Source organism: Dryobates pubescens, chromosome 2 (genome assembly GCF_014839835.1).
Source record: "Dryobates pubescens isolate bDryPub1 chromosome 2, bDryPub1.pri, whole genome shotgun sequence".
NCBI lineage: Eukaryota > Metazoa > Chordata > Aves > Piciformes > Picidae > Dryobates > Dryobates pubescens.
In genome coordinates this window covers 19,074,439-19,092,653 of record NC_071613.1, presented here as the reverse complement: position 1 = coordinate 19,092,653, position 18,215 = coordinate 19,074,439, and the positions used below count along the sequence as shown (strand labels likewise).

General features: G+C 47.8%; 1 protein-coding gene across 1 annotated transcript in view; it reads left to right on the top strand.

Annotated features, from left to right (window-relative positions):
* Positions 1–17,056, top strand: part of PLCL1 (phospholipase C like 1 (inactive)) — a 212,471-nt gene extending 195,415 nt beyond the window's left edge. The window contains exon 6 of the mRNA XM_054171404.1: positions 16,180–17,056. Within this exon, the coding sequence (XP_054027379.1) occupies positions 16,180–16,362 (183 nt within the window). The 3' untranslated portion in view covers positions 16,363–17,056. The remainder of the gene's footprint in view (positions 1–16,179) is intronic.
* The last annotated feature ends 1,159 nt before the right edge of the window (positions 17,057–18,215 follow it).

The window sequence follows — 18,215 nt, the reverse complement described above, 5'->3', positions numbered from 1 at the left end:
TACTGGCCTTTAAATGCAGGACTCATTGTATTTTTCTGTGTCTGGTTGTCTCCAGACCCTCCCCAAGATAAATATGTTTTCTATGTGATTACCCTAAATGCCTTCCCGCCCCGTGCCGCACCCACCCCCCACCCTCCCGAGAGGTTCAGTGCCTCTGCTGCTGTCTAGTCCCCATGTTGTTTGTATTTCCCTTGCTGATGCAGTCCAGAGTGGTGTTTCTGACTTCCAAACCTCTGCACACTCTCTGCCCTGGCTACTTCTCACATAATCACAGAATGTTAGGGGTAGAATAGAATAGAATAGACCTGACCAGGTTGGAAGAGACCTTCAAGATCATCGCATCCAACCTATCAAGTAATCCAACCCACCTAATCAACTAAACCATGGCACCAAGCACCCCATCAAGTCTCCTCCTGAACACCTCCAATGACAGTGACTCTACCACCTCCCCCGGCAGCCCATTCCAATGGGCAATCACTCTCTCTGTGTAGAACTCCTTCCTAACATCCAGACTAAACCTCCCCTGGCGCAGCCTGAGACTATGTCCTCTTGTTCTGGTGCTGGCTGTGTGGGAGAAGAGACCAACCTCTGCCTGTCTACAGCCTCCCTTAAGGTAGTTGTAGAGAGCAATAAGGTCACCCCTGAGTCTCCTCTTCTCCAGGCTAAGAAACCCTAGCTCCCTCAGCCTCTCCTCGTAGGGCTTGTGTTCCAAGGGACCTCCAGAGATCATCTAGTCCAACCACCCTGCCAGAGCAGGATCACCTAGGGCAGGCCACACAGGAACACATCCAGGTGGGTTTTGAAAGTCTCCGGAGAAGGAGACTCCACAGCCTCTCTGAGCAGCCTACTCCAGTGCTCTCTCAACCTCACAGTAAAGAGGTTTCTCTTCATGTTGAGGTAGAACCTCCTGTGTTCTAGCTTGTACCCATTATTCCTTGTCCTACCACTGGGCACTATGCCTTACTCTGACACTGGCTCAGCTACAGCTGAGATTGACTGAGCCCAGCAGTCTGTGATGTAGGGACGGATTTTCCAAGTGTATGAAGAGATGTAGAGCTGCTCTCATTATTCTCAGAGTAAGTAGATCAGGTTGGTATCTTACACAGAAACTGAAGGGCAGGAAAGAAACCAGCTGGCTTTCTGAGAGCTCTAAAGGGAAAGTGAAAAGGCCCAGCAGAGCCAGCATCCATTCACTGGTATGAGTCCCAGCTTGCTTAGCTTGATGCAGTTTATTTGAATGTAGAGGGAAAGGTGGGGAAAAAGATGGATTTTGTATGTTCAGAGTTCAATGAGAGGACACAATCTGTGCTGCTGGCCCTCAGGCTGTGCCACAGCTCTTCTCTGTTTGTGAGGAGTTGTTTCCACTTCTTTTTTTTTCAGGGATAAGAGTGTTTGAGTCCTTTAAAAGATTAGTGTGACAAGGCAAGGAGGGAAAAGTGTGTGATTCATGTGCAAAGCTGTTCTGACCAGTGTTTGTTGTAAACCAATAGGACCAAGCCCTGTCATTAGGTAAGCAGATCCTTCTTGCACTAGCAGAGTGCTGTTCATCACTGGTTCAGCTGGTGAAGGCCTCCTCAAGCTCTCCCCACACTGCTCACAGAACCAGCTTTTGCCTTTCTTGCCCCTGCTCAAAGGGGACACCACAGGCAGGAACTGGAGCTCTTGAAAAGACACTTGGGCTCAGTGGGGTTTGCCAGTTGAATCTAACGGTAGAAACTTCTCAGGTTACTTCAGCAGTGTGCATCAGGGTAGAAGGAGTGTAATCCAAGTCTGTGTGGCACAAGTTAATCAGCTGGAATATACTGTTCCTCTTGGCTGTTTGCCATGCTGCTGAGCATTGCTCTGGGGGTCATGTCATGAGCAGTCTCAAACAAGTACAGCACTGCCTCTCTGGGTCCCTCACTGCTCCCTGCCAGCTGTTTCTACCAAAATCTCTGTATTCCTGACCAAGGAAAATTTCAAGACATGAATTGGATTTAGAGGAAATTAAGTATGTACAGGAAAGCCACCCAGGCAATCTGAAGTCTGCAAATACCAAATGGTGGAAACGAGGGGAAGGGAGAGCAAGAGTTTACAGAGTTCACAGGTCTTGCTCCTTCATGATGCTGTGAGTTTCTGAAGAGGTGTCTTAGGGCGTGCAGTGCCAGGATGGCTTGACATGGCTTGTCCCAGTAATGCCACAGCAGGATTGGCAAAAAGTGGTTGTCAAGACATTTGGATCAGGCAGAGTTGGTGCTTAACCACCTAGGCACAGGGATCTGTGTGTTCCTGCACACTCTCCTACCTGCAGTGCTGGTGCTTGTGATGAGCAGCACTCACCTCCCACCTTGTTTGTACTCTGCACAACCAAGCCCTATGAAGAGTTTCTGTTCCTTCAGAGAGCACCCAACATTTCCTGACATTTCTCCAGCTTTTAATAGCTGCTTGAGTGCAGAGCAAATAGGACTGAAAGGGCCTGTGAGAGGCTGTGTTATAGTTGTTTCTGCTACCCCAAGGCAAAATCGACATGAGTATTTAGCTGCAGTGGGCATAAGCCCTGCTCAAATGCTTGGCATGGGAGGTGCTTGGTATGAGGCTCTGGTGTTCTCCATGGTGACACCCAGTGTTTGGGATCCCAGAGACCCAAAGGCACTTGTGGAAAGAGCTGATGGCCAGAGTCGTCTGAGCAGAAATGTGGATCTCTGCCATGTTTCACACTTCCCTCCTCCTTCAGTTCCAGGGCTCTGCTCTTGCAGCTGTTTCACAACAGTGGGTTCAAGGACAAGCCCCTCTTGCAGTCACTGTAGGACCTAAGTGTAAGACAGACCAAAAATGGTCACCAAAGTTCAACCAGAAAGTGTCTTCCTTTGGTGTAGACATCTTGGGCTTTTTTGGGGGGATCACAACGATGACAGGACAGGGGACAGGACACTGTGATCCAAAGTTATGTATTTCAGAGATTTTTTTTCCAGTGGAGTGGATGTGTATGTGGGCAAACACACATAGCTGGTGAGACAGCCCTTCGGATAGATATGTGGAACAACAATAAGAACAGCTTAGAGAAGTGAAAGATAGTATGGAATCCCTCAAGTGATATCTTGTCTTTGCCCATTTTCCTTGTATTTGACTAAAACAAACCAGAGAGAGATGGCAAGCTGCCTTGTGATGTGCCTTTTATTGTGACAAATTGCCAAAAGCCCTGGATCTGGTGCCAGGCTGCTGGCTGTGCATGCAGGGTAGTGATGGTGGTGGGAGACTGAACTAAGAGCAGGCAGGGCCACTGTGCCTGGGCATCCCCGTGCCAAGGCCACATTGGCAGCAGGAGCTTTGAGCCTGGCAGAGGGTTGGCACGCTGAGATGCTGCGTATAGCAAACCATTTTTAGCTTTTCTTCACAAATGGAGGCTTGTCAAGATGTTTAAATAGTGCTAGTCTGCCAAAATAGACGTCTGACTCCTTGTGTAGGCTGGCAGCTCAGGGAAGCCCCTTCTTGGTCAGCTGTCCAGCTTCAGTTACCCCTCTGTGCCTCACTCTGAGTCTTCTCTCTCTCCTCCCCAGACTCAAATTCCCCTTCCTTCTTCATCACCCCAGTTGTGCATACCATCCAAGACATGCGAAAGGATCAGGGCAACCACCATTTCTTTGTCTTATCTGTGTGTCTAATTCTCCCATGCATCTGGCTCTCATGTCTCTAAAGCTGTCTCTGCAGGTGATATGGTTCACATGAATCTATCTCTCTGTATTTCTGCTGACTTCACCCTGGGATAGCTGTGTGGGATCCAATGCTGACCCCATGACAGCCTGAGCTCCAGCTCTACTGATGGGACAGACCCCATCACAGCCTAAGTCCCAGCTGCACTGCAGTCACCTTTCTTCTCTACCAACCTAGCAGGGGTTTTGGCACCTGGGTGCAAAGGCCAGCTTCTCTTAAGGGGTGCTGAATAATCTGGTCCAAAGAAAATGCAACTGGAAAAGTAACTAATAATGTTCAGATCATGGTGTGTGAATACAAAGAGAGTTTGTTCTCCACATGCTGCTTTGAGCAGTAACAAGATTACCACCTCTGAGGAAGTTATTTGAAGGATCAGCAGGTCGAAGCTCAGGTTCCTTGAAGATGCTCATCTTTTGAGGAAAATGAGCTGCTCTTACACGTGTTCTTGAGCTGAACTGAAGGGCCTGGAGAACAGGAGCTGCTGAGGGAAGTGGAGTTGTTTAGTATGGAGAAGAGGAGTTCAGGGGAGACCTCTACAGCTGCCTGAAAGGAGGTTGGAGAAAGGTGGGAGAAAGTCTTTTCTCCATAGTAACAAATGATAGGGCAAGAGGAAATGGCCTCAAGTTGCACCAAGGGAGGTTTAGTTGGATGTTATGAAACATTTCTTTCCTAAAAGGGTGGTCAGGCATTGGAACAGGCTGCCCAGGGAGGTGGTAGAGTCACCATCCCTGGAGGGGTTCAAGAAACATGTGGGACATGGTTTAATGGCCATAGTGGTGTTAGGTTGATGGTTGGACTAAGGGATCTTAGAGATCTTTTCCAATTGACACAATTCTGTGATTCTATGAACTCAGCTAGAATATGTGTAGTGCTAGCAGTGGTGGCAGGAAGATGACTGAATGGAGCAATGTTTATAGATGGCTCTCCTCTAAAGGAGGATTGCTTGGGTGTAAAAAAAAAAATGGGGTCAGTGTCATCTCCCATTCCTTGAAGGAGGAGACAGTCAAGGCAGGAACTGCAAGTGGCATAGAAACTTCAGCAACTTCTGCCAACATCCCCTCCCCAGCAGTGGTGACATTTTTATCTGAGACATGGATATCAAAGAGTATGGTGGAGTTAATTAACACACCCTGGAAGACATGTAAGTTGGGAATCTTGTTTGTGCCAATCTGACAACATGACCTCATTTGGAGGAATTAAAAGAGCTATAATCAAAGTGTAAGATCGGCAGAAAATCACACATTTCATGCTTTTATCTGTCACTGGCTGTACTAGAAGAAGAAAAGGGAAAAGAAAGAAAAGGAGCAGCTGCCTCTGTGAGCTCTTAAGGATGGCATTACATCCCAAGCCAAGCCACCAGCTCTGCCACCACAGCCCAAGCAGTGTGCTGTAGGAGCAGAGAGCCCTTCCTCCAGATCTTTTGTGGCCCATAGGGTGGCACTGGGCTTCTGTCCCACCTCCAGGGCTTGTGGTCCTGTCCCAACACCTGGCACTAGTGAGGGGCTCAGAGAGGCCTTTTCATAGAATCATTTAGGTTGGAAAAGACCTTCAATATCATCAAGTCCATCCATTAACCCTGCTCTACCAAGTCCACTACTGAGCCATATCCAAAAGCACCACAGCTATACAGCTTTTAAACACCTCCAGGGATGGTGACTCCACCACCTTCCTGAGCAGCCTGTTCCAATGCCTGACCACCCTTTCAGTAAAGAAATGTTTCATAACACCCAACTAAATCTCCCTTGGTGCAACTTGAGGCCATTTCAGTGAAAAAAATCTTCCTAATGTCCAGCCTAAACCTGCACTGGTGCATCCCGAGGCCATTCCCTCTTGTTCTATCACTAGTTTCTTTCCTTCCTGGCTTGGAGGTGTCGCACGATGCCTTACCTGAATGTTTATTCATGACATTGAAGCCCTCTGTGGTCTTTTTCTTTGCTCCCTTCCATTCAGGATGTTTCAGGATGGTCAGTTAAGCAACATAGTGTTTCTCATGTGCTAATAGATGATTTGTCTTGGACTCAGGGAGTGAAACCTCTCTTTGTTTCTCTCTGAGTGTGGAGCTCCTGTAGGGCAGCTCAGCACCTGCGTCAGCATAACCCACAGGCTCTGGGGTGGGGGTCACCCAAAGCAATCATGTTCCTTTACTGATAAGTCCCCCACTTCATATAGAGACAGGGTTTGTGCACCACTGGGGAGCTTCTGCTGTGTGTGTATTGCTGTGGTATGAGGGAGCATGGATTTGAGCAATGTTTCTAGAGGGGCGCTGATTGGATGTAGCAGGAGGGACCTGCTGCCTGAAGCGTCCTACCCTCATGTTTTGTGTAGTATCTGAATTTATCTGTAGTGTCTGAATCTGTTGAGTATCAAGGGGAGAGACCAAAGTGCTGATGTCTATGTGGTGGGAGCATCAAGAGAGAGTCACTTGTCCATTGTTTTTGCTTCAGCATTTGCTTACTGTTAAGCCCTAATCCTGCCGTTCTCTGGGAGCTATGAAGTGGTGCTAGCCTGAGGCAGTGGTGTTGGAATGTGAGCTTTGGTGAGTGCCAAGGAGCATAACGTCACAGACAGGTTCCCAGCACTTGTAAATGGCAGGAAGTTGACTGCCCCTTGAATTACATGCCAGCATCTACAAACCCCTGCTCCCCATGGGGAATGGGGGTTTGGTTTCAGCTAATTGCCTGGGGGAGCTCAGGAGGTGATGAAGGCTGCCAGTTGCTCCATTGAACTTCCTCCTTCCTGTGTCATTGCTGAGATGGTGGTTGGGCTTTCCCTGGCACTGTGCCTGGGTCACACCCAGGCATGAGCCTGCAGTGTGCCCAGGCAGCCAAGAAGGCCAGTGGCATCCTGGCCTGCATCAGGAACAGTGTAGCCAGCAGGAGCAGGGAGGTCATTCTGTCCCTGTACACTGCACTGGTTAGGCTGCACCTCGAGTACTGTGTCCAGTTCTGGGCCCCTCAGTTTAGGAAGGAGGTTGACTTGCTGGAATGTGTCCAGAGAAGAGCAACGAAGTTGGTGAGGGGTTTGGAACACAAGCCCTATGAGGAGAGGCTGAGGGAGCTGGGGTTGCTTAGCCTGGAGAAGAGGAGACTCAGGGGTGACCTTATTGCTCTCTACAACTACCTGAAGGGAGGTTCTAGACAGGTGGATGTTGGTCTCTTCTCCCAGGCAGCCAGTACCAGAACAAGAGGACACAGTCTCAGGCTGTGCCAGGGGAGGTTTAGGTTGGATGTTAAGAAGACATTCTATACAGAGAGAGTGATTGCCCATTGGAATGGGCTGCCGGGGAGGTGGTGGAATCGCCATCATTGAAGGTGTTCAGGAGGAGACTTGATGGGGTGCTTGGTGCCATGGGTTAGTTGCTTGGGTGGTGTTGGATTGGTTGATGGGTTGGACGCGATGATCTTGAAGGTCTCTTCCAACCTGGTTTATTCTATGTATTCTAAAGCACCCAACAAAGGTACTTTATACCTGAGTGATATCTGGTCCTTGAGCTTTGCTGAAGGTGAGGGCTAGCATGGCTTTGTAGGAATGCCAAGTCCTCCCCCTTTCCCTCCTAAGCATAGGCCAGAATCCTCTCTCCCTCATTCGGATGTGCATAATGCCGTTGCTAGGCAGGACGTTTGAGTACTTGTGCCCTGGCGTGAGTCCAGGAGTCAGGAGAGCTGAACTTTGCATCCAGTGACTTCCACCTTCCCTGCTTCATTGTGCCAGTCCAGCTTCCACTGCTGCCTCCTGACATGGAAAAGAGAAAATGCTCACCCACATTGCCAACAGATTCTGAGGGCTGTGGTTAAAGTAAAATGGCATTTAACTCAATTGACTCATTTTTGTAGTCTGGAGTCACCAGCAGCAAAGTAGAGTTTCTCTGTTAATATATGTGGTTATTGGCCATATGAACCCACGGGGAGAGCTTGGACCAGATGCTCAAAAGCCACAAACTGCATCAAGTACAAGTTGTAGGTGTTCAGTGAGACCAGGCACCTCTTCTCCAGCAAGTCTGGTCGATCCCACCAGCCCATATTCTCTGCAGTTATTCATAGGGTCTACCCATATGGGTAAATCCCTTATTCTTCACAGTTCTTCTCCATCGACTCTGGTAAATCACATCATCTCTAAATGTGGCAGGTGTTCCCAAAAACTTGCATGGGAGATAGGGCAGTCTGAGGGCCAAGTGCTTACGCATGGAAGTAAGCTGTACTGTATGAACGACAGATTGGGAAAGGGAAAGTGCAGTCTTGTGTGTTCTATCCTTGACAGCTACAGCCTTCTTTTACTTTGGACAGATGAAATCAAATGCAAGGTGGCAGACCCTGCAGGAGCTAAAGGACCCTTTCTTATGGGTCATATCCCCACTTCCCTCTCTAGATCAGCTCTGAATTTCCAGCTCTGGAGCTTTCAACTCAAGAAGGACATGAGGACACGAAACTGCTGGAATGGGTTTAAAAGGCCCAGATAGCAGATTTTTTTTTTTGCTCTCCAGCATTCGTGTTACAGATCAGACATAGGTCCTGTATTGGCAGAAGGAGCCTTACTGGTATGCTGTGATTGCTTTGAGTTGACATAACAGGGAGTGGGCATGTGGCGGGGGTGCCAGCTCTTCACTGCCAAGTGATTTGCTTGGGGGGTGCTTTGCCTGGGTGTTTTGTTAACTGCAAAACTTTACCTTCTCTTGCAGCTGGTCCTGCGCAGGAACATGAAATGCAAGAAAATTCTGTGCTTTCTGCCTCATTTTTGCCCCTTCCCTCCCTTCCCCCTCTTTGTCTTTTTATTAATTTTTTTTTTGGGGGTGGGGTGGGGTGGGGGAGGTGGGGCTCTCAGGACTTTACTGGAATTACCAGATGGTGCTGGTACATATGGGGAATTGGGATTTTGTGGCCAAAGGAGGACTAAGCGATAAATGCCTGGATGCAGATGTTTTAATTTCATCTCATGGCCGTGTATCAAAAATAAACAGTGCTGCAATTTCTTCAGCCATGTGGAGTTTCTCAGGCTCTGCACCCCCAGGCTCCCAGCCAACCCCTTGCTTTCAGACTTACCAGCAGAGAAGAGGCAGATTCCTAGCATGCAGGCGGGGGTGGACACTGAGAGTCCATACCTGTGTGGCTGTGCTTGCAAGCTGTCTGCTGGAGGCACAGGAGCAGCTGAAGGGCTCAGCACATGGCTACCATCAGATTAGCAGCATTAGTTCTGAAAGCAGGTTCCTGCTGCAGTCGATGGTCACATTCATTGCTTTGGACAGCCTGCTCTAAGGTAATTCAATTTAAGCACCTGAATGAGGGAGAAGCAAGAGACATTTAAAAAAAAGAAAAAGAAAAAGCCCACTCTTTTCATACCTAAAATGCCTCATTGAAGGAACTGTAGCCGCACAGTACAATTGATTTGCAGGAGCCCTAGGATTTCAGCCCGTGTGAGGATCAATAGGGAATGACACAGTGCTATTCAAGCGAAGACTTGACACTAATTCCTTCCCAGGCTTTGGTCTGGGGGCAGTAGGGTTTAGGAGGACACTTGACTGCATTTCAAACAGCAAGCTGGCCACATATATCCTCTGCCTTTATTTCATTAGGCAAATCCTGTAGGAGAATTCCAAAGACAGACCCTCTTTCTGAAGTTGCCATGGCTGCACGAGGCAGTGCTGGACTCGCGCTGGCAAAGGCCAGCAGCAGAAGACTTTCTAAGTATTTGCTGCTTTCCTAATTGTGTGACTGGTTTTGAGGATCTCCTTGTATGAAGGAGGTGTTTTGGTCCTTTCCACTTCTCAGGCTGCCCTCAAGGCCTGCCTCTGTCCAGGGTTTGGGAGTATGCGAGAGGTGAGTTTGTAATGCACTAGGGAGCTTTGCCCAGCATGGTGCTGAGGGGGATGTCTCTATCTCCAGCAGAGCCATTTGTATTTTAGCTGCATCTTTCCAGCAGCTGGAAAAGAAGGCAAAAAAATGCCACAAGTGTTTTTGAAGTCAGTGTTAGACTTGCAGAAGCAGACAGCACTCCCAATACCCAGCCACTCATGTCACTGCCTCATGAACATCACTGCTTGGCTGTGCAAGGAACTGCCTCCTGGAAAACACAGGGGACACCTCTGTGGTTCCCTGGTTAGTCAGTGCAGACCTTTGGGGTGCAATCCAAAGAGCAGGCAAAATCAGATTAAAAGTTTTGGGGTTTGTGTGGGACAGCCTTTTCTGCAGCTGGCAGGCTGGTTTAGATTGGGGGTTTAAATATTAGCAGTTAAAATCAGATGGAACTGGTTTTCAAGTAACCTGCCTAGGGTTTAAAACAATTTGGCAAGTAATATTTGGCCCCCACTTTTCCTGTGAGGTAACTCAGTTCTGTAGTCTTTTGTCTTTCAGTGTGCTTGGTGTACAACAGTCATGTACTGGAATGTTTCATGCCAACACGTGCATGATTGTCACAGAGTAAAGCAAAGCTCCTGTGACTAACTGTGTGCAGTAATGATCAAAAAGGTGGAGTTTTAGAGTCTGCACTGACACAGAAATACTCTGTGGGGTTCTGTTGAATACTCTGCTCTGAAATGTGGATGGATCATAATCAAATTCCCATCAATTGCTCCCACCTTTAACTCTGAAGGAGGCATGGAAAAATATCTGCTTTTTGTTAGAAGCTTAACAACACAGTCCAATCATTTCATTAATGATTTCCTCAGGATTAGATTTCCAAAGCCATGTGCAACCATTTCATTGTGTGCCTCCTTATTAATATTAAACACCATTTAAGTCCCCCTCTGGCACTTGGAAAATGCCTCTTTGTGGTCCATGAGTCCCATTTCCTTGACCGTGTTACCTCTGAAATGTGGAGTGTCCCAATTTACTGTTTTATTTGGCTGTGTCTGCCTTTTTCAGCCAGCCTCTGGGGATTTTACTTTGTGATTAAATAATAATGTCAGAGATTAACTTTTTTTCTCAAAGAAACAAAAAACAGCAGTAATGTGATGGGGGTGATGTGGCATGAGTGGCGAGACTGCTGTTGTTTGGTGTTTGTTTACTCAGCCCATGATGAGAGCTCCTGGGATGTGCTGTCAGAGAACGTGCCAGGAGATAAGCAGCTGTCTGCTGTAGCAAGCAGCAGATCACAACCTGCCTTTCATGGCCACTGCTTCACTGACAGAGCCCTGGAGCAGGCTGCCCAGAGAGGCTGTGGAGTCTCCTTCTTTAGAGAGATTCCAAACCCACCTGGATGTGTTCCTGTGTGAACAGGTGATCCTGCTCTGGCAGGGGTGCTGGACTTGGTGATCTCTGGAGGTCCTTTCCAACCCCTAACATTCTGTGATCCTTGGAAACACCAGGTTTTCCATGCTGGGAAGTCCCTACTGCTCCCCATGGCATTTTCCACTTCACAGAATCCCAGCATGGTGGGGTTGGAAGGGACGTCTGGGGACCTCAAGTCTAGCAAGTTGCCCAGGACCACAATGTCCAGGCAACTTTGGAATCTCTCCAGAGAGGGAGACTCCACAACCTCTCTGCTCAGCCTGCTCCAGGGCTCTGGCACACTCGCAGTGTGTTTATGTGGAACCTCTTGTGTTCTTCACCAGTAGCTGAGCAAGGTGTTGGGGCAACCTGTCATTGCACTTTGCTTCTGCATGGACAGGATGTTCCTCAGAGAACATCTCCTTCAAGATCCATCAGCATTGCAGTAGGAAATTCTTCAGTCCATTAGTGAACATCATCTAGAATCCAACATGGATGAGGAAGAAATTATTTACTGTGAAGGTGGTGAGGCACTGGCATGGGTTGTCCAAAGCAGTCATTGATGTCCCATCTCTGGAAACATTCCAGGTCAGGTTGGTTGAGGCTCTGAGAAACCTGATCTAGTGGAAGGTGTCCCTGCCTGTGGCAGGGGGATTGGAACTAGAAGATCTTTAAGGTCCCTTCCAACTCAGATCCTTCTATGATTCTATAATTAGTGGCCTTCAGGGTCCTCCTGCACTCCCCTGAAGAAGGGCAGACTGAGAGGGGATCTTCTCAATGCTTATCAATATCTAAAGGGTGGGTATCAAGAGGATGGGGCCAGACTCTTTTCAGTGGTGCAAAGGGCAACAGGTACAAATGACAGCTCTAGCTGGTATGGGCATCTGCCATTGTGAGGGTTTCAGGACCAGCCAGTGCTGGCCATCCAAGTGCTGGGCAGTGTATCATGATCTACATGCCACAGAGTGTGTCCTAGGATGGGTAAGCCTGTAAATACTAATTATTAATGTCCATGCCCCTATGTTTATATAGAAATGTCCATGCAATACATAGAATACATAAAATACATAGAATAAACCAGGTTGGAAGAGACCTTCAAGATCACCGCGTCCAACCCATCAACCAATCCAACACCACCCAAACATCTAACCCACGGCACCAAGCACCCCATCAAGTCTCCTCCTGAAAACCTCCAGTGATGGCGACTCCACCACCTCCCCAGGCAGCCCATTCCAATGGGCAATCACTCTTTCTGTATAGAACTTTTTCCTAACATCTAGCCTGAACCTCCCCTGGCGCAGCCTGAGACTGTGTCCTCTTGTTCTGGTACTGGCTGCAATGGAGTGGAGTCAAACACAAAATAGTGCCACTTTCCTAACTCACTTTCTCATATCGCCAGCCTCAGAGTTTGAGTCGTTGTTGGATATGGGGAGCTGTTGTCTTGACTCATAGAAATTTAGGAGTTTGATTTGGGGGTGGGGGGGGAAGAAAGAAAAAAAAGAGAAAGAAATAACAGAAAACAACACCCAGAATTCCTCCCATCTGTGGCCAGTGCCAGTGTCTGCTTAACGCCACTGAAAGCCTTTCATGGGTTGTTACTGAAACCAAGCAGTACTTAAACTGTGTGGGATTATCTCTGTTTTCTAAGTAGTGTTAACCTGCCAAGGTAGAGGTTTCTAATCTTAGCTGCCCGATGAGCTGCGCACTCGGTGCCGTGCTGTTAAGTTTGTGCATAGCTGCGGTGAGGTGTGTGAAACCTGATGGGTGACATTCCCAAGCTCTCAATAGAAACAATCTCCTGGATCAGCCTTTCAGGCACAACGTTCAGTTCTTCTCTCCTGGTTTCATTTAGTGTCCTGCAAGGGCTGCGTTGAACCTTTCTCCCAAGTATTTATTTTCAGGAAGGCAAATGATCTCTGTAGCAGAAAGGAGAGAGATGGATGGATGCTGAAGTGGACCATCATGAGCTCTCTTTGTCTGGAGGAAATGCTTTGTCTGTAAGGGCAAAGAGGATTGTTCTGCATGCAGAGACGATCAGGGGGACTGATTTATGATGGCTGTTGCAATGCAACCATGCAGTTCAGGTTTACTCCAGCTTCTATACAGTATTTAGTTCATTAAGGTGTTGACACAATTCTGCTGACATTTTTCTTGAGTGGATTATGCTCACAGCCAGTTTTTCAAAGCAGACAGATGGCTTTTCAAACAGAGCATGCCCACAGATTTTTTTTTTTTTTTTGGTGTCTTGAGAATGATGACAGCTCTGTCAGAGGGGGCTGGTTTGTCACTAATTTGCTTGTGACAGATGATTCAGAATCGTTTTTTAGCTTCCTCAAATAAACCAGCTGTTTAAAAATAAAAAACACAAGGAGGCTAAGCCACAGATCAGTTGGTCTGTACATGAATGGAACTGCACTATTTTGATCAGTCCATTTCTGTTTTTAGATTGCTGTGAAATACGAATGGCTTCAAAATATTGGAAGTGTTCTCAGGAGGAGTGTTTTTCTCCTTGGAACCTGGAGATGTGTGGTGCATTGCCTTGGATGAAATCTGTAATCTGAATTGCCTGGCTACTGACATGTGAAATTAGAATATGCATAAGGGAGGGTGGGTTCACACATGGGCTGTGAAGTAGCTTGGCTTCTGGGGATGTCAGGTACAAGTCTTGGCAGGGGGCATCAGGCTATCATCCACCAGCAAGGACATATCAAATAGCTTCCCTTAAATGAGTGTCTCAGATAGTCCCTAGGCAAAGACACAGTCTGTGGGCAAAGACACAGTCTGTGGGCCACACCAAGAAAGATTTCCATGCTTTGCCCTCACCCTGAAAAGGAAGAAGAGATAACATGTCCCTGCCCATGGCAGGGGCCTTGGAATGAGATGATCTTTAAGGTCCCTTCCAACCCAAACCAGTTTATATGACCCTATAGGAAGAAGATAACATTGACTCAGGTGAAGCTCTTTTTGTGTCATCTTGTGGATCTGTGTCCACAGATGCTGCTGCATGACAAGGCATTTGGACAGTTTGGACATTAGGAAGAAGTTCTTTACAATGAGTAGTGAACAGATTCCCCAGAGAGGTGGTAGAGACCCCATCCCTGGGGACATTCAAGGTCAGACTTGATGGGGCCCTGAGCAGCCTTACCTAGTTAAAGATGTCCTTGTACACTGCAGCGAGGTTGGATAAGATGACCTTTGAGAGTCTCTTCTGACCCAATGCATTTTATGGTTCTATTCTTCATGTTCCTGTTGCCCAGGGAGATTTGGCCATGCTGCAGCAGAGGACAGGCTTCTGGGAATCTTTCCCCAGACACCCCAACTAAGAGGACACAAACTGCTTCAAGGTGCTGGGTCTTTGTTGTCATCAATTTAGCTCTGATTTGTGGCTCTCCCAGGTTTTGGGCTTAGTTGTTCTTGATGTTGTAGGGATGTCCACTTGGAGTTGCTTCTTGTTCCAAGGAGATTTCTCTGTTTCTTGTACCTCCAAGATCAAGTCCAACTGATCACCCAGCCCTAACTAATCAATTAGACCATGGCACTAAGTGCCTTATCCAGTCTTTTCTTAAATACCTCCAGGGACGTTGACCCTACCACCTCTCTGGGCAACCCATTCTGATGGCCAATCTCTCTTTCTGGGAAGAACTTTTTTCTAAGATCAAGCCTAAGCTTCCCCCCTTGTGCAGCTTGAGACTGTGTCCTCTTGTTCTGTTGCTGGTTGCCTGGGAGAAGAGACCAACCCCCACCTGGCTACAACCACCCTTCAGGTAGTTGTAGAGAGCAATAAGACCTCCCCTGAGCCTCCTCTTCTCCAGACTTCCTCCCAGATAGCACAGAGCTGCCCATGCAGTCCCAGGGCTCGTTGTCATTCTTGCATTGAGCTGGGTTCCCTGCACTTGGGTTGCAATTGGCATTGTTCAGCTGGGACAAATTCATGTCACCAGGGAGTGAGGCAATCATGTTGCCATCCCTGGGTGACGTGCATCCCCACGTGATGTTTACCAGTGCAGAGACACTTGCAAGCCATCATTGTTTCTTCGCTGTGAACATTGTTTTCAGGGATTCAGGCAGTGCAAATCCAGTGTCAGGCACTGGCAAAAAGGGAACTGTGAGATAAATCCTTCCTCTGAGCTCTGGGGAATGGGGGAGCAGAGGGATGCTCCTGCTGCTGGAAGATGCTGAGCTGTGACTCACCCAACACATCTGGTTTGTTCTAGAAGCTGAAGGAGGGCTGCTGATCAGTTGCTCCTCCATAGTGCTGCTGTAATATCTGTGGTCTCCTCTGAGACCCCACCAAGCCTGGGTGGTTTGTAGGTCAGGTCAGGTGGCAGGGATGTGTATGTGACATTTCAGTCAGCCAAGGTGTGCCTTCTAAATAGTTGTACAACCAGCTGCAGCGAGTGCTGCACTTTGGGTGATGTTAGAAGAGCAGCTCAGGTTCCTGGTGAATACTGAATTTTGATAGCCAGGTGCATCTCCTGGCTTTTGTTTCTACGTATCCTCTGGCAGCAGAACTTTGTCGCTTCATGGCACTTGGGATATCAATATTGCATAAATATTCATTTTGGCATTTCTGAATATGACTCCTTAATGCAAGTTTCATGTAAGACATTTTTCCTGATGGTTACAAATCGGATTGACATCCTGTTAGTCACTTCACCTTTACACACTCTGGGAAAATACTGAAGCAGGCTTTTGCTCAGGAAGTCGCATTTGTATTTGTGTTCTTGAGGGTCCTGGACAGAGCGCTTCAGATAGATTCACTGTGGCACTATGGGATGTGGTGTTTGTATGGACACACAGCTTGGCCTGCTCCTGCTAGAGAAGGGCCCCAGGCTGAGTACCAAACTCAGGGGCAAAGAGGGGTGGGTAACCGGTCTCATAGCTGGGGATATGCAGCCATTGCCATGTGGGATCTGATGCCAGGGTGCAAGGATGGAGCAGTGGCCTGGGGAGAGGGTTACCTTCCTCTGTGGCTCCCTAAGGCCAGGCCTGAATCACCTCTCAAGGGGTGACGTGACAAGATATGGATGTGAGGAAGACCTGCTCCCTCTGCCCACTGTGCTGGCTGCTGCCTTCCTTGGGGAGCTGGGTGCCATTCTTCAGAAGGTGCTTCAGTCCCTTCTGTGGGAGCTGCTGTTCTCAGCGGGGACAGAGTGGATTTAAGACAGGAGCTGGGACTGTTCCACAGCACTGGGTGATAGGGCAGACCTGAGCACGATTGCTGCTGTCAGTCCTGAGCGTTATGTGTGGCCCCTGACTCTCTCCTCCCTGTCTGTCTGTGCGTCCTCAGGGCCAAGGAGACCTCCTGAAGAATGCCAAGAACGAAGCCCTGGAGAACATGAAGCAGATCCAGCTGGCATGCCTGTCGTGTGGACTGAGCAAGGCTGGAAGCGGGCAGGGGGATGCCAAGTCCAAACGGGGCCTGGAGGCAATACAGGAGAAGGACACCGGCGACGAGAGCGGGCGGCTGTGAGGGGAGGCAGAGCTGCCACAGCCTTGGGCACAGGATTCAGTAACTCGTGTGTTTTTTAAAGCGTTTAACAATGCACACAAGAATGCCCTCTGCAGGGTGCTGATAGTACTGAGAGCCTCACAGTGTCAGTATTTTAATGCAGTTAATTGAAGTTGAATCCCACTAGCAAGATTCCTGACGGAGCCGAGCTGCCTGCGTGCCAGCGCCTGCCCGTGTGAGCCCTGCAGACGCCCTCCCGTGCATCATCACATTAGCCATTCGCTAATTTATTCCTTTGTCATCTTTGAATAGGCCTCTTCATCCCGCAGATCAAACCAAACAGAGAGCTCTTGTATCAGTCCTGTGCTTTATTTCACTCTCCAGCTTTTATGATTTAACGATAGGGTTACATTTGTGCTGCTTAAACAAACCAGAACGCAACGGTGAATGTCATCGACAGCTGATTTTTGTGAGGGCAAAAGCAGTGGTTTGCTGCAGGGCCTGAATGCCAATTTTTTAATGAACAATTCAAATGAAGTAAATGAGCTATTAAGCAGTCAGTGTTGCTGGGCAGCTAATAAGATTGGAGGTGTAGATTTCACTGATTTTTAGCAAACTGCTCTTCAGGCCACACCCAGATAACGCACACTAACCTACGAACTAGCTGGTGTGTTTCATCCCAGTAAATCATTGCTACCTTTCAGATCTTCAGGACAGCGACAGTTGTTGCTGGCGGGCTGTGTAGTAATGAGCAAAGCTACTCTCAGCTCTGTAACTCGAAGAGCTGTGAGCATCCTTCAGTGGTCATAGGTGCTGAAAGTGAGCTTTAGGCTGTTGAGATCCGCCCTGTGGTGCCAGTGGTAGAAGGAAGGTTTTGCAGGTGTCACAGACTCTGAGCTTTACTGCCAGAGGTGTGATGTCATAGCTTGCTCACCACCTTCTGCTTAGGTACTGAAGTCAGCTGGATGAAGCAAGCAGGATCCAACCTGTTCAGGATCGCACAGGATCATTCAGGATCACTGTAGAACTGTGAAACAAGGCTGCAGAATGGCTACAGCCCTAGTGTGGAGAAGCAGTTTGGAGAAAGCACAGGGTCACAGCATTCTTGTGCAGCAATTACCATCTTCAAGGTGGTTCTGAGAATTGGATATCTCTTTGTGCCACTGTAGAAGGGAGGCAGAGAACATCAGGAGGTCAAGCATCCTCGTCCCTCCCCGTGTCTGGCTCACGTGTGCTCACAGCACTCATTTCAATACTTTTAAGTACTGTGCTTTGAGTGTGGTATTTGTGTTACCTTTAACAGGACTAAGTGTTTTATGGTTATGGAAAAAAAACCAAACCCAACAACAAAAACCCCAAGACTATATTTATTTAAAGCATTGCTTTTATTTTGAAAAGCTACTTTTAAAATTAATTTGATTAACAAATATGCTAATTTTCTGAACTTAACAAGAAGTAATGGCTGACAGTTTGACCATTGGAGAATCTTATATAGCTACTGTGTTTAAGTTATTTTTGACTTCTGGATAACACTATTATGTTCATGTTGCACATTACTGAGAGAGTAAAGCTATGAAACAGCTTTGACCCATGTTTTCTTAAAGTGATTTAACACAGAAGGTGACCAGCAAGATGTGGATAAAAGTTACAGTGGGTAAGTTGCTTGAGAGCCAGTCCTGCTCTCTTAAGGGGAACTGTGTTACTGCAAAGGTTATACCTCAGGTGCCTTAAATATAACTGAAGTTCAAGTACAAGTTGCCATGCTTGTTCAGATCCAGCCCTAAATCCTCTCTTTATCTCTTCATTAGATTCCGAGCATGTATTCAGCCTTCAGTGAGGTCTGGCAAAGGGATGTCTTTAGTGTTTCAGGCAAG